At 39.2% G+C, this 25,446-nt stretch overlaps 1 protein-coding gene across 3 annotated transcripts; it reads left to right on the top strand.

Annotated features, from left to right (window-relative positions):
- Positions 1–1,207: 1,207 nt before the first annotated feature.
- On the top strand, positions 1,208–24,282 carry ccdc40 (coiled-coil domain containing 40). Of its 3 annotated transcripts, none has more exons than XM_017692903.2 (21): positions 1,208–1,302; positions 1,614–1,689; positions 2,638–2,698; positions 4,041–4,108; positions 4,259–4,363; positions 4,628–4,711; positions 5,044–5,263; positions 6,587–6,744; positions 6,934–7,056; positions 7,892–8,013; positions 9,363–9,606; positions 11,102–11,284; positions 11,939–12,184; positions 12,833–13,046; positions 16,527–16,696; positions 18,049–18,140; positions 18,756–18,876; positions 19,547–19,735; positions 20,845–21,003; positions 22,177–22,314; positions 23,958–24,282. In XM_017692903.2, the coding sequence occupies exons 2-21, from the start codon at positions 1,624–1,626 to the stop codon at positions 24,075–24,077; spliced, it is 2,883 nt and encodes a 960-aa protein (XP_017548392.2). In that variant the 5' UTR covers positions 1,208–1,302; positions 1,614–1,623; the 3' UTR covers positions 24,078–24,282. The 3 variants fall into 3 exon arrangements, with proteins under 3 accessions (XP_017548392.2, XP_037392293.1, XP_017548394.2); XM_017692905.2 differs by having other exon boundaries at positions 1,211–1,302; positions 1,617–1,689; XM_037536396.1 differs by lacking the exon at positions 20,845–21,003.
- The last annotated feature ends 1,164 nt before the right edge of the window (positions 24,283–25,446 follow it).

Raw genomic sequence — 25,446 nt, 5'->3', positions numbered from 1 at the left:
ATTTTTAAAAATTGTCCACATATTTAAAGGTTTGAGATGTAAACGGAATGATTCAGAGTGGTTTGGTGTGAAGTGGTTCAGATTTATTTAACGTTACATTGGTGGTGATGGAGGAGCCGGGGTTGCCATGACTACAACACACATAGACATTTTATTTACTATCCAATACCACCAATAACCCAACACGCGTCTTTATGTGGAATGTTGATGGTAAAATAGTGAAAAAAATATGTTTTTAAAGACTATTTTGCCTTATATCTCCCTGCATGTATCACATGAATGGATTAAAAATAAAACGATTACAATACATTTCAGGCCAGCACAAATCTGTCGTAAAACTGTGACAGACAGACAGCATTTCATTGTTTCCACTGTGGACAATTCTGACTCGGTAAGTTTCCCTATAATGGAGCATTTCACACCAAACCACTCTGCTTGACTTCATTGCCGTTTAAACCATTTCACAATGCAGAAATTTTGAAATGTCGGGGGAGTTCCCCTTTAAGAATTTTCGAATTTTTCTACCTTAATTTTCCGATTTTTTTAGTTGCTGTGAGCCGCAAATATCAATCTGCATGTTAGAACCCTTAAAGGCGTTTTAACCCACGAGTAGTTGACTTAAGTCCGTTAAAATTATTGCTGTTTTCAGTCAAACGCCAGTCTCAAAACCGCTCGCTTTAACCTCCTTTAGACCTTGTTTGTGCTTTGTGTTCATTTCGTGCTCTTCTGTAACTAGAAACGTTAAAAACAAAGACTTTCCATTTGTGGCCGTATCTTAAACGGCTCTCTGTTCACTATGTAGTGCACTAGGTGAGGCTCGTAAATTGGGCTCCTTCACCCAAACTATTTAGCAAGTAGACAATTAGGCGCAACAGGCTGAATCCCAAGCAGCTCTTTTTAGCCATATGATGCACTGTTTGGGTGCAGTCGCCGTAACTCTCAGTTTTTTGTAGGGCACTAGCTATCTTAGCTGGGTAGGGAGGAGGCAGCGGTTTGAGATGGTTTCTCCGTTCGGCGTCTAAAAGTAAATCTTTTTGAAATAGTATGTAATCTTCCATAAATGTAGCTCGGGGGAGAGGGGAAATGTATATTATCAAAACGATCGTAATTTTATCATAAACTACAATTTATTACAATTTATTTAGGCAACTGTGTTTTACTTTTAAAAAATCGTTCCCGGAAGTATACGGTCTCCTAGCAACGGCTAGTAAACAGTGCAGCGCTCCTTCAGCTGTGTGAAGGGTTAAAACAGACAAAGACGAAATTAACTCGATTTTCAAGCTCAGGGTCACTGTCATTCGGGTATGTTGTTGTTTTGGCTTCGTTCAGCTTTGTGTTTTTTCTCTGTAGTTTTGACGACGAGTCTTATCTAAGAAAACCGAGAGAAGCTGAAGTCAGGTGACTACTCGCCAGTGTCTTGTTCGAATTGTCCCGTTCCACCTTAAATGGTGCAGATGTTACATTCTGGCGCCTGAGGTGGCGAATAAGACGCTGGCGAACAGTAAGCCACTTTCTGAAACTGTTCAAGTTAATAACTGAATCCAATTTGTTGCCAGTCATCCTGTAGAACTAACTTTTTAACGCTTTAGCTAAACTATTATTTTTATATCCAGCAGCTTTAGGATGGAGAGTGTCGAAGGAGATGGAGGGCGAGGGAGGATGGAGGGTCTTCCAGAGGAGTCAGCAGAGGTCAGGCCTCGAGTTTTGGTTCCTAACCCTTTTTATTTCCCAAACAAGTGATCATTTTATACTGCGAGATAATAAATACTGACAAATAAGACACAAGAACCTGGCACTGTGCGCCGTTCAGTGTCAGTGAATAATTTATTATGACAGAAATCATTCTTTTTTGTAAGGATGTGGTCAGATATGCACAAAAAAGGAGAAAGAAACCCAAAGCAGAGCTGAGCAATGACAGTACTTATTGTTATTGTAATGAATTACATCATAATATGTCACAACATGTTTTTCTGAGCATATCATTGATATCGTCAGTATTTAAAACTCACTTCCCAACTGCATGTTTGGTGAAAAAGAGCGCTACAGGAGTGCTGTTTAATTGGATTTAGTGCAGCGATAATTGGAATCATAGTTTTTGATAGCATTTTTGAAATGTGGCACTATTATATTTTGCCTAGTTCTAACTCAAAGGAATTACTCCAGAGAACTTATTTACTCATATTATAATATTTTCACTCTGATACTTTGCTTGAGTCACTTCTTATGTGGAAACAGTGGTACAATAGGAAACTGTAATATTTCCACAGTGCTGTGTAGAGGCGTAATCGTTCATAAACGCATTATGACCAATTTCTTTAGAAGCATTTTATAAATACCTGAAGCTGACACTGTGGACCAAGTGAACATATAACACACTAGCACATGTAGCTGTTATGAACTAAATTTGCAGCAAATCTAACAAAATTATCATTTAAAAGGTAGCCTAATTACATAACATGAATCGAATGGAGTGCTACTGAAAATAAGAGGCGGCTGGTTGTTAAGCACAGTACGTCATGTCTAATTATGCTGTGTTATATTGATACAGGAGTAGCAGCAGCATCAAAATACCGTAACTTAAAATAACTCGGTGGTTTGGTGATGTTTAAGGGCGCTGATGTGTCGGTTTCTCTGCAGGTTCCGGGGGGAGACCAGGTGGAGTCTAGCGCTCATGATCCAGTTTCACACACACATTCAGGTGTGTATTGGTCTGCCCTCCAGGAAGTCACCAAGAAATATCAGGGAAATGTGGTTTACGTTCATTTTAACACATGCAAAGTGACTCATCGTTCCTGTCTGCTTATTACGAAGAAAGAAAAGTGGTGACACCCTTGTTTTGCTGTACAGCTCAAACTGACAAGTCACATTAAGGCAGTTACTGCACTTATTCCAGCCATCAAGACCATAAAGATGGCAATAACCAAATAACGATTAATTATGGCATTACAGGGTGACCAGGGGGCATGTTACAGAAACCTTTTAAAGGAGAAGTCCACACATTTTTAAAAAATTCTTAATTCATTAAAAATAATGAGATAATTGTGAACAGAGTGGTTTGGTGTGAAACGCTCCGTTTTACAGAAACATACAGACTCAGAATTGTTCAATTGTTTGGTGATAGGAACCAGACGTCCACCTTCACAGAAAGTTCTTACATGAAATGGTTATGAATGTGTTGCTTGATACTTGATACTGCTTGATTATACTGTATCAGCCTTATTACTGTAACTGTCTTGTGTTGTGTGACTGTTACTGGCTGGTAAATTTCCTTCAGGATCTATCTATCTATCTATCTATCTATCTATCTATCTATCTATCTATCTATCTATCTATCTATCTATCTATCTATCTATCTATCTGTCTGTCTGTCTGTCTGTCTGTCTGTCTGTCTGTCTGCACTATGTAAGTAAGTGAAATTTGTTGAGTATGGATGTGGCTAAACCACAAATTACTATTTTTTTAGTTATACTATGCACTGTTGTGCTGCTGGAGTCAGTATTTAAATTCCTACATAGTGCTCTATGAGAATTAGTCGCGTCCTGGGAAGAGGGGCGACGTCAGCTTGCTGCTAATATGACTCATGGTGGTAATTTGGTGGGCAAAAAGTACTTATAAAGTACATATTTTGTAATAGCCAGGGCCAGGATATGATCAGTTTATTTTTATATGACCAAAAGTTAAAAAGTTCATGAAATAATCACAGTATACAGTGATGAGTGACCGAACGTTCTTCTCCTCATTAATTGTTACTTGTTTATGAATACTTGTTTGTGTTGATTACTATTAATTAATAATAAATTATTTTCAGGAAAAATGTGTATTTTGTCATATGTCATGCTGACCGCTGATTTATAAAGCTAATAAGCCATTTGAGGCTGAGCACATATTGTGACTCTGTCTAAGAGCGCCCTTCCCTTATAAACTCACAGTAAAGCACAGCGTCTCGTACTTTATTACTTTGATAGGTTGCAGAACGATGTTAATCTGTGTTTATTAAGAAGATGGCATTTTTCAAAATTGATTTGTGCTGTATTATCTAGAGTGGGACAGTGGTGACCTGCCTGATCCTCTTGCCTCATCTCTACACCTCACACTGGCCAATTCCACGGTAACAGAGCTGTCACATGTTTATGCCTTAAGTCTGTGGTTTGGTTTCTATAGTGCCCATACAAATACTGTTTTATCAGCCCACACCTAGAGATTCTTGGCATACTGCATGTAAACAAAACTTAAAAAATGGTAAATCCCCTCCATTCAGGCGGGTCTTATAGATGGAGAATCAGATGAAAGAAGCAGGACAATGCAGAACGATGAGGATGAAGAAGATGAAGACGAGGAGGTCATAGTGTTGGACCCTGAGCACGTATGTAACATAACTATTTACTATATGAATTTTCTACATAGTGGCACTTGGATGTGCTGCATTTTTATTGGAAACTTTTACTCACAAATTTACAGCATGTATACCGCATTCTACATTTTAATCATATTATAATATTATAGTATGTGTATAGTATTAAGCTAAGGATAGTTGTTGAAAACAATTTGTCCTGTTTTTATTTATTTATTTTTGGAATATTATTAGTAATATAACAATGTAATATAAAATCAAATATTTTCATTGCAGCCACTGATGAAGAGATTCCAGTCTGCCCTAAAAAAACACCTCACAAAACAGCTGGAGAGACTCGAACTTGAGCTCCGTGAGAAGGTACAAAAGTTGTGTCTATGCTAATACACTTCCAACAAAAGCAAATATTTGCAAATTATATATCTTATGCAAGTTCAGGAGATCTGATAAGTAGTGCTCCAGAACTAGGCTATATGTTTGTCTAATATATAAAATGTGCCATAACTTTTGCACAGGTCGCGTTTTATCCCCCCCCACTGTGTTAAGTTCAGCACATAAACAGCAAATGTACAGTAAAATGTGCAGAAGCGTGTTCTCTGTAGAGGACGTGTTAACTTATTTTCACTTAGAACACCAACAATTTTTGACGTTTTCAAACGTATTTCAAGCTCTAATGTTCTGTGCTCCACAAGGTGGCGCTGGAGCGAGCTGAGGGCGGTCGGAGGGAGAATTTGGGTGTGGAGCTGTATTCGGTGCAGCAGGAGCTGGTCAGGCTGCAGGCATTTCTGGAAGGCCGTCATGAGGCCACTGCGCAGGCGAGCGCCGAACGGAGACAGGCTCAAGAACACCTGGAACACATCAGGAACCAGTACAGGACTGTAGCGGGACAGGCCAGCACACAGCACACACAGGGTTAGCACCTGAGCACGCTGGGGCTGGGCCAGAAACTTGTCAAAAACTGAGCCGAAAACTTTGTCACAAATGTCCAAAAGTTTGTTGACACCTGCTCATCCAACATTTTTGTTTTTAAATCAATGGTGCTGCTTTCAACATCAAATTCTTAAAAAGCGAGGAACAATTCGTTTTCCATAAAATGCAACTTTCAAAATGAATTCATTCTTGAGGCTGTATGGATATTTCTATGTATAGTGTATTTTCCTCTTGAGGTCCTAAGGCACAATATTTAATGAAGCAAGATGGGGCTGTTATTGTCCCACAGTTAAGGGAAATTGTTAGGCAGGCACAACATGAAGTGAATATAATCACTTATAATGGCTTGGATAATGCCCCGCCCACAAAAACATTTTTAGAATCAGAGAAACTAAGTGAGCTACAGCTAGTCTAGCATAACCAAAAACCAGCAAGTTAGACCACCAAGTTAGACCAGTTAGTCTGTAGCTGTCTGACACCTGTTCACTCATTTCTTAATCTGTCTGTTTGTTTGTCTGCCCATCTATACGTCCATCTGTCTGCATGTCTGTTTGTCTGACTTTTTTTGTTCAGTTATCATCACAAGAAAGCTGGATAATGATTTTAGTTGTCTATGAGTGGTGGAGCAGGCTAAGAGTTTTGAACAGGTTGCTGTCAATCATGCTGCTCAATAGCCACAGCCACAGAGTTCTTAGTGTTTTTAAGCCGTGTTTTATCATATTTAAATCTTATGTTTTTCATTTAAGCTTTGCTGGACGTTTAATGTAACATTCAAGATTAACATCATACAAGTATTTTTAATATTTTAAACAGAAGCATGTTGCCAAAGGTGTATTGTCAAAGGTGTGACTCATGGTGGAGGTAGCATAGTGGTATTCGCTATTAGCTCATCTGAAGAGGCAGCCTCTGTTACTCAGATGACATGAAAACCCTTCTGATTTCACTCAGCTATTAAAGTGTTTTATTCCAAAACACAGCTATTTGTGTTTTTGAAAAGATTTACAGCTGGTATGTGTAAAACACATTTTTCTGTAATAAATGTGGTATAAATCATAATTCCTGAAAGTGGAATAAATAAATAAATGCATTTTGCAGCACATTTTTCATAACAACAAAACATGTTTTCAAATATGCTCCTCTGCATGCTATGGTCTTCCTCATGGGTAAACAATTATATGTTCATTAACCTTTACAGAGACTGGAATATCAAAAGTAATGGGAATGCACATCCTCAGCCAGTCAGACTTTGAACATCAGTTTCCTAATCATATATTGAACCTCTTTTCCGTCTCCGTGGTTTCTCAGTGTCGGAGCTGCAGTCGGAGGTGGAGAAGCTGGCCCTGCGTCTGCTCTACATGCAGGAAGTGACTTCTGACCTTCGCTCAGACATCACTGCCATGAAGAACGCAACACACAAAGCAAAGGCAGAGAAACTGCAGGCTGAACAACAGAAGCACAAACAGGTCAGATCCTGGTTCACAAGGCTTCACCTGTTCACTCCACAGAGTGAGCTAGCTTAATTTACGTGATTTTATTGAATGAATCAGAATAAGAGTATAAATTGTATATATGTTTAACATCCGCTGCTTGAGAAGTTCTAAGAAGTAAAATATCTGTGATGTTTAATGCTAAGTGTTGATTGGCTGTTGTAGGACCTGTATGTGGAGCGCCTGGTGAAGCAGGTGGAAAAACTGAGGGAGCAGATTGCTCTGTATGAGGCCCAGACTCTCGCACAGGCCGAAGAGACGAGGGCAGCTAAAGAGACCTTAGCTGAGGTCAGGAACGGTCTCACAGTCGAATACACTGCAAAAACTGTATCTGATGGCAGACACGCACGTACTTAATGCAGCTGACTCTCCATAGCATGGTCTGCATTTGTAATAAAAAAGGCTGAGTTGAGAAACTCTGCAATTATTTAAGCTAACTGCAGTTATTTTTCACAGTTGATATCTTTCACAGTCGTATGTTTTACCTGGCAACAAACAAAACTTAATTTGCTGCATCTTCATGCCTTGAGTTAAAGAAAAATATTTAAATGAAAGATAGCAGATAAGACTTGTATTGAGACATGAGTCATGGGTCTTACAAAAACAAGCAAGGATATATCTGCTGTCTCGTGCTGTAACACACAGGAAGAAAAATGGCTATACAGACAATTTGGCCTTTAATTTTGGGCAAAAACGTTCATGAACACGACAAGCTTGGAGTTTACTTATGTGGCTTGTACAGTTGTTGATGTCCAGGTTGGCTGACTGCTCAAAACACATCTTATCAAACACAATGAAGCCAAACCTTAATTTCTTGGAGCGCTCTGTTGCCCTAAAGAGAACAACTCGGAGAGACGTTAATCGCTTTCACATAGGCCAGTGTATACAATTTATATATTTATTTTATATTCATATAAAATCATATCAGTCATATCAGTACTTTTTGTGCTCACTTTATTGAGTTTACCATATAGGAAAATAAAACACAGGCCACATTTTATGTATTTTTCACAATATGTTTAAAAAACTAATTGCATTATAGTGCAAGCATAATTTGACTGGGTTGCCCAAACTTTTGCATTCAGCTGTAACTACATGTGTGCTTATGTGAGTGTGTATGTAGGCTCAGCTGGAGATAGATTCTCTGACTGTGGAGCAGAAGCAGCTGTTGCAGCAGTGGAACAGCAGCCTGATTGGGATGAAGAGGAGAGACGAAGCTCTTACCGCTACACAGGAGGCCCTCAGGTGTGTCTGTCTGTCTGTCTGTCTGAGGTGACTTTTAGGCTGCTCATTCATAGAGGTTCTGATTACTACATAATGCCAAATAAATAAAAATGTTGCTTAATTGAGTGAATACCACCACTTTCTAACTTCTGTATTATAATAACAAATTGAAATGTTTGACAGTGATTTATAAGCTTTGTCAGTTGACAGAGTCATTTACTTTTCATCTACGTCAATTATGGAAAAAGGTGGATGTTCAGTATACTTAAATGTTCCCATGATTCACACAGTTGCTCTGACAGACTGTAATACACTACAGGAAGTGTAGGGGGCAATACGGCTTCTACTGTTTCATTTAAAAAGCTCTATAATGTTCATCTGATCCACACAGTCGCTCTGTCAGACTGCAATACACTACAGGAAGCGTAGGGGGCGATACGGCTTCTACTGTTTCATTTAAAAAGCTCTATAATGTTCATATGATCCACACAGTCACTCTGACAGACTGTAATACACTACAGGAAGCGTAGGGGGCGATACGGCTTCTACTGTTTCATTTAAAAAGCCTCTATAATGTTCATATGATCCACACAGTCACTCTGACAGACTGTAATACACTACAGGAAGCGTAGGGGGCGATATGGCTTCTACTGTTTCATTTAAAAAGCTCTATAATGTTCATATGATCCACACAGTCGCTCTCACAGACTGTAATACACTACAGGAAGCGTAGGGGGCGATACGGCTTCTACTGTTTCATTTAAAAAGCTCTATAATCTTCATATGATCCACACAGTCGCTCTGACAGACTGTAATACACTACAGGAAGTGTAGGGGGCGATACGGCTTCTACGGTTTCATTTAAAAAGCTCTATAATGTTCATCTGATCCACACAGTCGCTCTGACAGACTGTAATACACTACAGGAAGTGTAGGGGGCGATACGGCTTCTACGGTTTCATTTAAAAAGCTCTATAATGTTCATCTGATCCACACAGTCACTCTGACAGACTGTAATACACTACAGGAAGCGTAGGGGGCGATACGGCTTCTACGGTTTCATTTAAAAAGCTCTATAATGTTCATCTGATCCACACAGTCACTCTGACAGACTGTAATACACTACAGGAAGTTATGAGTGTGCAATAAATTAATTGGCAACATTTAAGTGGAACACAAAATGAAATCACTAAATCTATTGAATAAATGGGTATGGAATGTTATTTGTTCATAATTGTGGGAATTTGAACAGCAAAAATGGTTAAAATGCCCAAGCTTTGGTGACAGATTTCAACCCTAGCAGCAACCATATACTAGCTGGTCAGTTGTGTCAATCCTTGACTGGTTGTCTCCCCCCCCCCTCCCCCCAGGCATGCCGATCAGCAGGTGCGGTCCCTGGATACGGAGGTGGAGGGCTACAAGCGATCAATCACGAAGGAGCAAGAGCAGAACGAACTGCTAACCGTACTGCTGAACCGCACACAGCTCAACAGCGCCACCTACCACAAACTCATCACACACTCAAACAGCCAGCAGGAGGCACTACAGGCCCTGTACAGCACATACTCACGCACACTGCAGGAGACCGAGAAGAGCCTGAGCAGAGTGACCACAGTGAGCGAGACACACTCATGTTTTTTTAGGAATCACAATAAACAATCAGTGGTGTAACTATGATGATACAAGTACAGTAAGGGTGTTGAGTGGCACGGTTGTCATGGGCCCTTACACATTACAGGCACAAATATATATGCCCTGCCTCCACTTTCAGCATTTACACCACTGAAAACGTTCCTTTTCAGCAGCTTTTAAGCTCATTTTAAAGCACTGCTAGCACTGCTGCACTTCTCTCCTGTGACGACACTTTAATATCCTGATTGCATTTTAATTACATTTTTAAGTATTAAATAATTCATTTTTCATGTTTTACATTTTTACTCTCCTACATCTCTTTAAATTTGAATTATCTTTGTAATTTTAAAAGAAGTAAGGTGATATATAAATAACCTCACCTTGCTTTGCCTTGTGAACAGTAAGCAACGTGGTAAACATTAAAGTGCAAAACAGGATAGTCTCAGCTTCAGATGCTCCACCCAGACATAAATGTCCATTAAACTGGCCACAGCTCTCGTTATTTTGTCCATCTGTGCAGCAGGTTGTATCTTTCCGATGAGATACAAGGTTATGTCTGTTCTACAAGCATTTTGGAACCAGATCAAGACTGGATTAAGTAAAATGTTCAGTGCATCAACTAAAACTATTCAGTTGTTTCTTTAAAGCATTCAGGAGTTTTTTTAATTCGATATTTTCCAGGGTTTACTGACACATTTTTTCCTGGTGTGTTTGTTTTTGTTGCATCTCCCCCCTAAACATCGGGCTAAAACAGTGGTCTGTGTTTGGGCAACAAACTGTCAGTCAAATGCCATTTCCTATCAAAATAGGCAGATCTTGGCCACATTTGGTTGGAAAATATGCAAGACTCTAAGGCTATCATGGTTACTTGATGAATCAGCTTAGTGATCAGTTTGAAATTTGAATTATAAACATAGTATCTGCAGGTTATTATATTACTCTATTAGTAATACTGTACTGACAGTCCCACCAGGTTCTCTGATGATAGTCTAGCTTGTGTGACAGAAAGATATTTAAAAAATAGCACATAAGTTATAAATAGAGATGTAAAAGAGGTGCAAAATAAATCACTGTAAACTTCTGTCTCAGTGAATGAGTTGAGTAACACACAACAAAAGAATGTATTCACTGTCTGTGTAGTCCATTTTTATAGATAACAGTGAGTCATGCAGTGTCAGAAACCACGTAATCAAGTCTATAAACAACACCAAACAGGTGGAGGCAGGTGTGTGATGATTTAAGCATGCAGTTAGCACAATGCTAATTGGTGGGGTATAAACTTCTATTACTTTTAAGGTACATAAAAAAATAAAGAAAGACACCAGGTGTGTCTCGGCTGATTGACTAAAGGGGGCAGCTGGGTACATTAGATTTTTGAACTATTGCTTTAATAAGAATGTTTTTGTATATTCTCTCTCTCTCTCTCTCTCTCTCTCTCTCTCTCTCTCTTTCTCTCTCTCTCTCTCTCTGTTTGTAGGAGTGCAATGCATGTCAGTCTGAGCTGACTGTTCTGAGGAAGCAGCTGGAGAAGGAGTCGTCAGTGCGTTTGGATCTGGAGGACAAGATTGTGAAGAAGATGCAGGAGCAGCTCACCCATGATAATGCAGCTAAATACTCCAAACACCTTACCAACAAGACCATCGCACACCAGAGAGACAGGGTGAGGGTTTGGCTTTATATTGGAAAACTTTCTTATTTTATTTTATAACAATTATTTTGAACCCTGCTTCATAACACTGACAAAACCGATCCATAAACATGCCATGGCAGATGTCATATTCTGTTATGAGTTGTCAGGTTATGCCAGTAATGTAACAGTATCATGGACTGTACTATACATTTCATTACAGTGTATAATATCTACCATGTCTGGTTAAGACATGATTATGTCATGCTTAGTTCTCAGTCTTCCAACTCTATTTGGCTGTCTGTTGTAAAGAGCAGTTACAAACAATTACATGTCTTTGAATTTGATTCAGTGTATCATAAGTTTACCAAAACACAATTTCATTCAATTCTTTTGGTGCGATTCAGAATTATTTTTAATAGCACAAATATGAAATAAGGACAATACTGTTGTTTTAGTAGCATGCACCAAGCTTTATTTTTTAATTTTATTATTAAATACAATTATAATCATTCAAGAATCAATGCAGGTGAATCACCTCCTTCAGATCAATGCAGCAAAGTTCACTGAAGCATTTTTACACTTCTACAAACAATATATCCTATTTTATTTTAATTAAAGACAAAGCTGTTATGCTTCTTTGCGAGTATGAACCTGTAACATGTGTTGTTTATTTGTTTCTGACAGGAGACTCAGTTGTGCAAGCTAGAGAATGAACTGGCTGCCGTAACCCTGGAGACCAGCCAGGTGGCACTGCATTTGGAGGCTCTGGCTGGCCTGCAAGCAGACCTGGAACAAGAAATGAGACGCCGTCACCAGCTGCTGACTGCCAGCGAGGCTGAGGGGGCCAAATGTATCACTGCCATCGAGTGCAAACAGGCCACCATCAATGTCTACAACAAGAAGATCCAGCAGATTGTAGCCAGCACAGGGGTCTGAAAGCACAGCAGTGCTGAACATGCTTTACACACGCTGTATGTCCAAAAGTATTCAGGCAGCTCTTCTAATGAGTTAATTCTTTAAGGTCACCCATTCAGACCATAAACATCTATACCTGACCTCACTACTGCTCAAATCCTCATAGCAATGTTCTAACATCTAAAGTAAAGCCTCCCCAGAAGAGTGGAGGCTGCTACTGCAGCAAAGGGGGCAGACTCACTAATAATACCTTTCATTTCAGAAGAAACGTTTATGTCTATATACTTTTGGACATGGAGTGTACTTTACACATTAATCACTTTAGACTCTGGTCATGCTCACATTTTACACATTCTTTATGTAAAGACAAAAAAAACTAATATCTCCAGAATTAAAGCACTATGTGGACATTTCTGTGTTTTTGTTGTTGAAATATACAAGTCATATACAGTATCATTTTCAGAATGCATCAGTTATCCACATGTTATAAAGTTAGCTCGCTTAATTGTTATTAATAAAGAATTTTAGTATAGCACGTGAATCACCCTGTTCATACTTTATACACTAATTGCACTTTACAGTTGTCCAGATGTGTAAGATGCAGGACACGCAGAATTGCCCTTTGTATACTAATGAGATGCTTGTGTGTGTTTGGATGAGCAGCATGAAGACCTGGGTCCTCTGGAGATCCAGGCCAGCACCCTCAATAAGCAGCTGGAGGAGGTGGGTGCAGAGATTAAAGAGAAGCAGCAGCTCTGGCTCTGGCAGCAGGGGGAGCTAGTGAGACTGAGCCAGGAGAGACAGGCCCAGAACAGCGCAGCACAGAACTTGCAAACGCAACTAACTATCCTGCAGCAGAGGAAGATCAGGACAGAGAGTGAGTAGATGTATTATATCCATGTATCTGCATACAATAATATATCCCATATGTATATTTCTAAATATATTAGTGCCTGTCTATTAGAATACTCTCCATATGTATGTCTGTATACTATATATGTGGTAATATGTCCTATATGTACACTCCCCAAAAATAATAGGCCAAGCCCAAAATAGTAAAACATTCAGCATTCAATGGTCTTAACAGCAAATCATTATAAAAATGCAAAGTACATTAAGACTTGTGCGGAGACAGGAGGTCTTTTACAGGAAGAAGAGTCAGTATTTTTCAACTTAGCACCCACGGCTACTAAAAGCTGAAAAATATTGCTGAGCTAGTTTGTATTTAATGTAAGACCAAATATTTTCTATAGGGTGCAAATCTGGACTCTGACCAAACATTCGTATTTTGGGCTTGGCACATTTTTTTTTTTGCATGCTAGTGTGCTCTATACACTCTATACACATATATGCTCATTGGCCACTTTATTAGGTACACCCGTACACCTGTTCAGTTGCTTGTTAACACAAATAGCTAATCAGCCAATCACATGCCCTCAACTCACTGCATTTAGGCATGTAGAGGTGGTCAAGACAACTTGCTGAAGTGCAGACTGAGCATCAGAACGGGGAAGAAAGAGGATTTAAGGGACTCTGAATGTGGCGTGGTTGTTGGTGCCAGACGGGCTGGTCTGAGTATTTCAGAAACTGCTGATCTACTGGGATTTTCACGCTCAACCATCTCTAGGGTTTACAGAGAACGGTCAGAAAAAGAGGAAATATCCAGTGAGCGGTCAGTTGTGTGGACGAAAATGCCTTGTTGATGTGAGAGGTCAGAGGAGAATGGGCAGACTGGTTCCAGATGATAGAAAGGCAACAGGAACTCAAATAACCAACCAGAATCTCTGAGGAACGTTTCAACACCTTGTTGAAAGTCTGCCATGAAGAATTAAGACAGTTCTGAAGGCAAAAGCAGGTCCAACCTTTTACTAGCTAATAAAGTGGCTGGTGAGTGTATATGTAAGTGCCTATACCTAATACCAATAAGCCCAATATGTATAATCTAATATGTCTATGTCACAATAAAATACCCAATATATATTTTATCTCTGTTTGCCAGAAGCTATGTGTAATATGGCTTATGTGTATTACAACCCCAATTCCAAAATAATGGGACTGTAAATATAAACAGAATGCAGTGGTTTGTAAATCTCATAGACCCATATTTTATTCACAACAGAACATAGAATGCGTATCAGATGTGAGACATTTTACCATTTCATGAAAACATTGCCTCATTTAGAATTTGTGCCAGCAACGCATCTCAAAAAATAGGGACAGGGCTGTGTCTACCATTATGTTGCATCCCCTCATCTTTAACAACACTCTGTAAACATCTGGGAAGTAAGGAGACCAATTGCTGGAGTTTTGGGAGAGGAATGTTATCCCTTCTTTTCTGGTGTAGGATTCTAGCTGCTGCACAGTCCTGGGACTTTTTTGCTGGATTTTTTATTTAATGATGCACCAAATGTTTTCTATTGGTGGTCTGGTGCAGGCAGGCCAGTTAAGCACGTGGGCTCTTCATGTGCAAAGCCATGCTGTTGTGATCGATACAATGTGTGGTTTAGCATTGTCTTGCTGAAATATGCAAGGCCTTCCCTGAAAGAGACGTTGTCTGGATGGAAGCATATCGCTGCTGTTGGAAGAAAACCTCATATCTCTCGTTTTTCAGTTTTTGACATACTTTCAAAGGATCTGTTATTCTTTACCTTGTGTGTAAATTTCATGATGAATGGATCAAAAGAAATGGCCCAAAATGACATGGAAAGACATCTGGTTCCATTGACTTACATTAAAACTGCAGTATGTTTCTTCTTTTTCCTGTAAAGTTAACATTTTGGAGATACGAGGTTTTGTTCCGACAACAGCTATATGTTGTTCTAAAACCTCTATATACCGTTCATCATTGATAGAGCCTTTCCAGATGTGTAAGATGCCAACGCCACTAATGCAACCCCACACCGTCAGAGATGCCGGCTTTTCACTGTGCACTGATATGGTCCCTTTCCTCTTGAGTTCGCAGGACACGGCATCCATGGTTTCCAAAAAGAATTTCACATTTTGATTAATCCACAGAACAGTTTTCTATTTCGCCTCAGTCCATTTTGGATTGGACGGCGAACTGTGTTCACAGACAATGATTTCTGCAAGTTTCCTGAGCCCATGCAGTGATTTCCAGTACAAAATCATACCTGTTTTTAATGCAGTGCCCCCTGAGGGCCCGAAAACCATGACCATCCAAAATTGACTGTCGGCCTCGTCACTTGCGTACAGGGATTTCTCCAGATTCTCTGTATCTTTTGATGATGTTATGTATTGTAGATGGTGAGATATCCAAAGTCTTCGCAATTTTATGTCGAGGAACATTTTTCTGAAATTGTTCCACAATTTTTACACAGTTTTTGCAGATTGGTGAACCTCTGGCCATCTTTGATTATGAGACACTCTGCCTCTCTAAAATGCTCTTTTTTGTACCCAGTCATGTGAGTTACTTGCAAATTGCTTCTCTAGCTGGTTTTTATTGGTACTTTTCCAGCCTTTTGTTGTCCCTGTCCCAACCTTTTTGATATGCGTTGCTGCTGTCAAGTTCTAAATAAGCTTTTCATGAAATGGTGAAATGGTAAAATTCATGTTCAACATGTAATATGTGTTCTGTGTTCTACTGTGAATAAAATATGGGTCTATGGGATTTGTAGCTCATAGTATTGCCTTTTGTTTTGATTTACATTTATTTACATTTAACATAGTTTTTGGAATTGGGGTTGTAAATATATTGCTGCTGTTGGAACAAAACCTCTCTAAAATGGCAATTTTACAGAGGAAAAATCATTCTCAATTTGTAATGAATATTAATGGAGCAGTTGTTTTCAGGTCATTTTAGACCATTTATGTCCATTAAAATTCTGTTTGTCCGTCATTAAATTTTAGCAAGACAGAGAGAGCAGTACATAGTAAGTACCTATATGTAGTAATAACAAACCCCTTATGTATTATATATATGTAAATAATTATATGTACATATAATATGTCCTATATATGTTAGACACCAGGCCCAGCACTTCACCAGCACCACAACTGATTTAATTAAGAAACAAGGCCTTCATGAACAGAATTCAGAGCATGAAACAAAGTAAAAGGGTAGTCTCTGCAAAGCTGTAGTCCAGAAGGAACGCACTTTGACATGCCTGTGCTAACCCTAGCCTTCGCTTCCGTAACCAAAAAGAGCTGGAAATGATTTCACTTTCAAAAATGAAATGTGGAGCTTTTGCAAAAAGCACTGTAGCAAAGTCAGGAGCATTTTGTTGCTCCTGTAAGTTAGTTCTGTTTTTCTCTGGATGTACTACAAAGTGCAATGCAATGGTAAACAGCCCTGTAGACTAGCCTCACTGTGTAGCATTACCTGTGTGTGTTTGTGTAGGTGACATAGAGCAGGAGCAGGGAGGTTTATCAGAGTTGGAGCGACACTCTAAAGCTCTGATGCTGGACCTGCAGAAACTGAACTCACTATTGAGCCAAAACACACAACAGAGCCAAGAACTACAGCAGAGTAACAGCCTGATGGAGAGCAGCTTCATCCAACAGCTAAAGGTACACATACATTCACACACAGTGTTTTGGATGGTGGGCTGTAGATCTACACTCCTATGCAAAAAAATGGATGAAGCCCAAAATACTACTGGTTTTTACTGGTGATTTTGGGATGGCCAGAGTCCGAATTTAAACTATATAGAGACTATTTGGTCTCACATTAAACACAAACTAGCGAGTTTACCTACAAGACTTTAATATTTAAAGAAATCAAGCTCTCCAATATGGACTGTTTTAGTTTTTTTTGTAATGATTTGTCATTAAGACCAATAAAAGCTTAATGCTTTACCATTTTGGATTTGGCCCAAAAAGGTGTGTACTCTGTAAAATTCTTGTTAACAGAAAAAATGGAAAATGTGTCAAAAAGATAATGAGTTTAATGACAGGACTGAAACTTCAAGTTTCACTGCAATTACCAGTTTTTTGTGTTAAAATGATTGAAATACTGTATGTGGTGAACTGTTTTAAGTTAGACCGTCAGTTCGGGCCATTATTGTCAAAACATGAGGAAAAATCACCTCTATGATAATCCTAATTTCTACTAGAACCCCATAGGGATTTTAGCACTAGCACTAAGATAACAGCAATTCGCATTCATTTGCCCTCCTACTTTAAAAACAGCCATTTGAAGCTTGTGAAAGACATTAATGTATATTTGAGTTTATATATATATATATATATATATATCAGTTGTACAGTGGCTCTTTAGGATTCACAGTCACACAGACGTATCTAGAACTTCCAGAAGACTACAGGAACCTGTGTTCATGTACAGCTATATCCCATCATAAATCAAAACAGGATTGGTTGATTCCTCTTTCACTTCCTAATAATGTTGGTAGGTAATCTAACATGCAAGACCTTCAGTCCAGCTCTCTAACCAATGGGAGAGCTCAGTTGAGTGTATCTACCTAGATACTACAGGAAACCAAGCCTAATTGGATCATTCTCTGCTGGGAATTTAACCCTAAAACCTAACAGAGAAATAAGAGTATTAATATAATATTTATAGCATTTAAATACAACAAGAAAGATGATTATATTAGACAAAAGTAACTTAAAATCATCGACATTTCTTATTTCACAGAAATCATTAGTTCTTCTCTGACCGAAATACTATATAAACACCTTCCTGATGTCAGCAGGCATTCTGATCTGTGCGTTATGTGATATGGGGTAGATGATAACTACAGTCATGTGCAAAAGTGCGGGCACTCCTGGTCAAATGTTGATTTTCTAAGTGTAAATAAGTGCATACTTCCTCCACAGAGAACACATTACTGCTTGTTTTATTGCAAAATTAGAGCTTACAGTGTAGTGGAACATGAGGGAAACTGTTTGTGTTTGTGTAGGATGCAGAGAGGGAGTCTGTGGAGATGCAGCTGCTTCTGGAAAAGATTCAGGAGGAGAAGGAGAGACTGCTCAACAGCCTGGTGGAGTCAGAGTGAGCGCAATACACTCACACACACAGTACATCCACCCTAATAATGCCCACCCTGAACTGCAAAAAATCTAGTCAATATCCCCATCGGCGGGAGATCCTAAGTTTGATTCCCGGTGATGCACAGTCATTTGTGTTTAGGAGTCCAAAAGAGCACAATCGTCCTCTCTCTCTGTGGGTGGGTAGAATCTGAATGAATGAACTTTATTGCCATTGCACATTGTATTCATACACTTGCACAGCGAAATTGAAGTAGTGGAGAGCTGTAAGCCGCTGCGTCTATCTCCCTCGTCACTCAACACGGTGCTAACCAATGTGTAACAGGTGTAACAACACACCTGTACTCGCACACAGCACCTGTACTCGCACACTGCACCTGTACTCAACCAACACATCTGTACTCGCACACTGCACCTGTACTCAACCAACACATCTGTACTCGCTCAGTGTACCTGTACTCACCCAACACACCTGCAGTCAGCTATACTGGCTTAGTGCACCTTTCCTCAGCTGTGCTTACTTAGTGCGCCTGTATTCACCCAATGCACCTGTTCTCACTCAGTACTCTTTTACTCCACCAACACACCTGTGTGTGTGTGTGTGTGTGTGTGTGTGTAGGCGTCAGATCATGCTGTGGGAGAAGAAAACTCAGCTGGTTCGTGAGACCCGCTCTGCTGTGGACTCAGAGGTGGGGAAAGGAGAAATTCACACCATGAAGGCAGAGATACACCGCATGGAGGTGTGTGCGCATATGTTCGTGTTTGTTAATGTATGTAAAGTGTTTGCGTTTGTATTATGTATTATTATACATATTTATAATTATTTTATATACATGTAGCACATTTTTTATTAGATAACAATTCTTACATATGTATAATACATATTCAATACAGTTTCATTACGTATAGGTACTTACTTATGTAAGTAAACTGTTGTGAAAAAACCTTGCACCTCCAAAATGGTAAATTACAGGAGATGGATAAAAGTTAGTAAAAATATCTCTCTCCAAGTAATTGTGGTGCACTCAACTTTATGATTATTGTGCAGAGGACAGGTACAGAGCCAATGAAATACAATTAGCTACTAGCCAGATAATACAAAATACAGTAGTTAAATATAACTATTCAAATGAGTGCCAGAATAGGCTCCAGCACCTCCTGTGACCCAGGAGGATAAGCGGTTTAGATGATAAATGAATGTATGAATGCATATGTACATACATGAGCCATTGTTATTATTAAATGTAGATACTTAAGTATACATACTATATTAACCTCACAGCGCCACATGTAATCCCATAACAACGATACAACTTTTGTTGGTGGATTGTGGCCTAATACATCACTAACATGGGTGTGACCACATCCTGATGTTTAAATCAAGTCGAGGTGTATGTTTGTGTGTTTCAGGTGCATTATGGCCATCTACTTAAGCAGCAGCAGCAGTTGTTAAGGGACATGGAGGCGGCAGTTGCCAGGCGTGAGAGCATCTTCACTCAAAGTGAGGCTCAGGCCCGCAGTGACCGTAAACATCCCACACACACTGATCTCCGGCACACACTGCAAGCCCTGCGCAACAACATCCTACACACACACAAGGTGGGCAGGTTTTCTTATTTGAATGTATAGTTGTATGCAAAGGTTTGCACACCTGGTCAAATCACATGTGTTTATTTGCTGTGTTTAACATATTGATAAAAATGTATGTAACATAAACACATTAAACATAAATTAAGATGCTCAGGCCACCTTATTATGTTAAAATCTTTTAACGTTATGTATATTTAAGCGATAGAACACGAGAGGGAGTGTGTTATCGTGAAATGACATCACGGCTGTGATTTGGTCGTAGGTCATCACAGCCGTGATGTTATTCACAATAACACAGGACCTCGAGTATTTACATACACACAGTTTAAACAGTTAAATAAATAAAGTAAAGCACAAATAAACAGGCTGTGAACATGGCATTTAATATATTTTAATGTTAGCAATTCCTCCCCCCCAATTTGTAGTTACTTTACAAGCGGCTTGTAGCTACGTCAGAGTAACCAGCTCCGCTCACTCACTCTACAGCCAGCAGTTCGTTCTCCAGCTACTTTCACAGACCAAGTGACAAGTTAGGGATTTACTGTAGTCTTATCTTCAGAGTCTGACCAAATCGGCTGTTGGTCAAATGTGATCTTAAAAGTGTCCATTTTCTGCTTCTGTGCGCAAAGTAAGTAAAAAGGTTCAAATGGCTTGAGCGTCTCCTACAGCTGTCAAAGTCATTGCTTAGCAATGGTGTCTCTGTGGAGTGATACAGTGTTTGTGAAAAAGCTTCTCAATTAAATTGAATGCAAAAGTTTTAGCTCCCCTGGTCAAATTAAACGCTTTGTTGATTTTCTAAGTAAAAATAAGTTAACACATCCTCTGACTGTATAACCATGCACATCAGTTGAACTACGCATTAATATCGCATTATTAACAACCAAAGAACCAGTATGTAGAAATGTAGAATCACATTGCTTGGCAGCTGTGAACACACTGCATTGTTTGGCTGCATTGCTTTTGCAATGCTTAATAATAAATAAATGATTTATCAAATATTGTTTTATAAATGTAAGATGCTAAGCACCACCTCTAATTATGGTAAAATTACTGTTATCATGCAGCCACGAGTGGCTTCTTGTAAAAGTGTGTGTGTGTGTGTGTGTGTGTGTGTGCAGCAAGTGGAGGAGTGTGATACTGTATTAGCGGAGCTGCAGGAGAAGCAGAATTCAGTGAGTGAGGGTCTTAAACAGAAACAGCTGCAGATCAGTGACCTTCACAACACCAGCACTGCCCTCAGCACTGACCTACATGATCTACAGGAGACCAGAGAAAGCGTCAGTACACATGCATCTACTATTCCTACTGTCCTTTAAAGGGGAATTCCACTAGCTTTACAACATTTTGGCATAATTAAAAAGTCATTAACAGAGTCATTCAGAGTGGTTTGGTGTGAAATGCTCTAGAGAAAATGACAGAGTTCACAGTGGTTCACAGTGGTCTGCGAGACACTGTTTACAGTTACAATTCTAAAACCCATTTTTAAAATCTGTTAATGGTGGAGAGATAAATGCAGAGCATTGTGTGGCAAAATGCTCCCCTTTTCACATTTTCCACTATTTTCACTCATATTATCATCAACATTCCATATTAAACTCAGAAGACACGTGTAGGTTCACTGGTGGTTTTGGGTAGTAGATAAAATGATATATTTGTGTTGTTGTCATGGTGACCCTTGGTTCCTCTCACCACCACTGTAAAGAAATCTGAACCATTTCACACCAAACCGCACCACTCGGAATCACTGTGTTTACATCTAGAAAAGTCCGTAAAAATTCTGCTTTAACTAAAGGTTTGAATAGTTGAGATTAAACATTAATATAAGCAAGTGTCTCACTAGAAATCATCTGAACTGCTGTTCTCTGCTCAAGAACTTGTCTGACCTCTGTGCTCCTCGTTTGAATCCTTGCTAAATGTTCTGCTGTTTTCTGGTTTAAGCTGGTTTGGTTATCATTGTTTTCATCAACAGATCCTGACAATGTATTGCCATCTTCTTCACTCTAGAACCTGACTTAGCATTCTGCTCTAGATTCAGACAGGATATTTTTAGGTTCTGTGCTTTAGAACCTGATATAGCGTTCTGCTGTTCCCTGTTCTAGAATCTGATAGGACATCTTGCCTGCCTTTAGAACCTGACTTTGTATTCCACTTTTCTCTTCTTTAGAACCCATGTGCTGCCATTTAGAACCCTACTTAGCATTCTGCTGTTCTCTGCTCTCGAATCTGACTAAGAGTTCTGTTCTTTTCAGCTCTAGAATGCGACTGAACATTGTCTTGATCTATGCTCTAGAACCTGAATTAGCATTCTGTTACTTTACTAAGTGTTTAACTGTTTCCCGAGTGAGCATTTTACAGAGTGTTCTACTGTTCTCTGCTCTAGAACTTCACTTAGCATTTACCTGTTTCCTGAGTGAACACTTTACAGAGCATTCTGCTGTTCTCTGCTCTAGAACCTGGCTCAGCTACTGGCTCTGCAGTTTCGGGCAAAGCAGCTGCAGGCAGTGAAGGAGGGTTGCTACAGCACCACGGCAACCGGAGAGGCTGCACTGAAGGAGGCCACGCAGAAACAGCGTGAACGGCTATGTTCGGTCAGTCACCACACACGCTTCACTCTTGAACACAGTTCTAGTGTTTCTAGAAGGCCAGGGATTCTACAGCATTCTAGAACTTCTACCTTTGTGACAGAAATAAAAAGCTTTTTACATGTAAAACTGTAAATTGACACCATATTAACATCTCAGCTTTTAGTTTAGTAGCCTGGAGCCACTGTAAACGTCTTAACTCTGAAATCTGTTTAGTCTCCATGACAACTTCAGTACTGAATTTAGGACAGTAGCTTTTACAGAATTCTTAACAGTTCTTAACTTCATAATCTTGTCATTAACTCCAGATAAGAAAATGGTACTACACAAACATCCTAACGACTAAACTTCTTAAACTCTGTCCTAACTTTAGGATAAACCCAAACAGTGTCCTAGTTTCTTCTTAAGCGTCTGTTCAGTTTTAGGGAGCTGTGTCCGGCAGTGTAGTTCACTGCTAGCATAAGGAAGCTACATTTATTTATACTGTAAAACGCGGCTTTCACTGTTTCAGATGTTTTCCTTTTCTAACTCTGCATTTTAAAAATCTCAGACTAAACAGCAGGGTGTGCTCTCACAAAATTCACTTGCAGCGTCAACTTTTTTGTAAGTTTAATCAGGTGCAGACTGCGCATGTACAAACTTCTGCATGTGAGTTTAGGCCTAATGCGTCAACTATTTTCATAAGACAAACTATTTCAGAATCCATAATAAAATAAAACAGTAATCTACTGTAGGCTGTTTGTTACATGGTTGGTATAACAGTTAAATGTATTAATAAATGTTTTATTCACTGTGATAGTTATGAGGTGCTTACTGCTTTTCTAAAACAGTAACAACATTTTTTTTTTGTATTTTTTTTACCCAATTTTCTCCCCAATTTCTCTCCAATTCCACTTAGTTAGGACTTCCCTAACACACGGTACTATCAACGCTAGGAGGGTAAAGGCCAGCACAGGCTTCTTCTGATACCTGTGAAGCGCCACTGAATCTTTTTGAAGTGCCGTTCACGCAACGTCATTGGACAGCTGAACGTGCTCGGCGGAAAGATCCAACCGCCAGACTAGCATCGTGCTGAGTGGGGGGCATCCAGAGAGAGCAAGGCCAATTGTGCTCTCTTGGACTCTTGTCCATGGGTGGCTGTAGCATCACCAGGGATTGAACTCGCGATCTCCTGATGATAGAGCTAACACTTACACGGTTGCTCCACTCGGGAGTCCCAGCACCCTGTTTTTTAATGACTTGGCAGATTAATGCAGAGTTCAGTTGGTCCCTCTGAATATGACTTAGCCAATCAGATTTTAGAATCATGACTGTCCACTTTCTCATAATAAGTTGATTTTAAACTAAAAAGAGTTCTCGCAAAGTGAGTTTTAATTATAAACTACAGTCTTAGGAAGAAGTTTTTGAACCTTTTCTGGATTTCATGATGAGTGCTTCCTCATAAACAATAATAAACCAAGCTAATCTTATTTAATCAACAAACAACATTTAACTTCGTCAACCTTTTGTTTAGTTTTCACACAGAGATTTATTTATGTGTACTTTCCAGAGCTGGTGCGAAGTTTGACGTCATGTGCTGTGTGGTTCATATGTGAGATTCCTCAGTTGTCTTGTTGACGTTTGGGTGTTTGTGTGTGATATGCCCTCAGGTCAGCGGTGTTCTGCAGCATGTGGTGCAGGACTTTCCCCAGCATGAGAGCGCCCTCCGCAAAATAAACCTCCTCCTGTCTGCACGAACACCCGCCCCCGCGGACCACCAGAGAGCTTAACTTCTTCAGTTCTTTTATGATTGATTTTTTTCCCATTATTATATAACAAAATACCATCTATGATGTGAATACATATTATATACATATATATTTAAACCAAAAAGACTGTAGGAAATGCCTTTGTTTAGCCAAACCCACAGAAATTCATCTTGAGCATCTGTGATCGTTCAGAGTATCAAAAGTAAATATAAGATTTAAAAAGCAAGTGGTTTGCTCGACACTTCTTTTGCACTCTTACAAACCCCAAGAAAAAAGAAAACAGATTAATACTGTATATTGTATATATTTACAGTACTGTGCAAAAGTCAATTTTTATTTTTTTCATTTATTTTATTACCAGAGTGTTTGGGATTACTTCAGTCATAAAAAGTGTAAAATGCAACCAGCTTCTAAGACTGAACTTTGGAGATTTGGAAAAACGGAAAGCATGTCATTTGACCAGAATAGACGTTATAATTAAGCTAAAGATGGACACACTAAATACTAAAATAAAAGATATGAAATATTTAGGTGTTAACTTTGCACAATTATCTGCTTTTTTCCCCAAAAAATGAATAACTTGTACTAATTGGCCATTTTTGCTAGAAATTAACCCCTTAAAATCAGACTTATTACATACTAAGGCTTATTATTGAGTAACTACAAGGACTTCAATGCAAAGTGGCTGAGCTAATCTAGAAGAAAGTAAAAAACTTTGGGCCTGTCACTGGGATCTGGCCTTTTAAGAGGTTAAATAAACAAAGGTGCACAGTATAGTTTGTTATGCTGTTGAGATTGAGGTTGTTGGCACATTCCAGAATATAAATAGCATGTATTGTAATATATTTACAGTGTATTACGTCTTGCATAAGAAAGCTTATAATGTGATAATCATCAGAAAAAATTATATAGGCGTGTTTCTGAGCTCTATTTATTGTACTTTTTTCACATTGTTGTCTGTAATTGTTTAGAACAACATAGTGCACCTGAGTCTGTGGATTCATATTGAAGCTAAGAAGGAAGTGGAGTATCGAGTGGAGGGAGAACTCCAGAAACAGGCTTAGGGGTTTCCCCTTTAAATTAACCTGCGATTCAGGCCTGTATCAGGGGATTGGGATAAGCTCACTTTACAGGCGCTTCGGTCACAAAAGAGTTTCCACAAAGATGACCCCACCTAAACATCACAGTGAGAACAGAACATCTATCATACCGCAGCGGAAATTACCCCAACGCTTTACGTGGATGCTGATTTGCATATGCTTAAAACGGAGATTAAATAAAGTATAATAAAATACACCAAAGCTCAATGTTTAACAGGTGTATTTGGACTTTCCTTCGACTTTCAGTTGAGAAAAGTGCCGGATAGCTGCTCCACCTCAGCATTTGCTGT

Source organism: Pygocentrus nattereri, chromosome 30, assembly GCF_015220715.1.
Source record: "Pygocentrus nattereri isolate fPygNat1 chromosome 30, fPygNat1.pri, whole genome shotgun sequence".
Lineage (NCBI taxonomy): Eukaryota > Metazoa > Chordata > Actinopteri > Characiformes > Serrasalmidae > Pygocentrus > Pygocentrus nattereri.
Note: the sequence above shows the minus strand (reverse complement) of the source record. Positions and strands in the feature narration are given on the sequence as shown.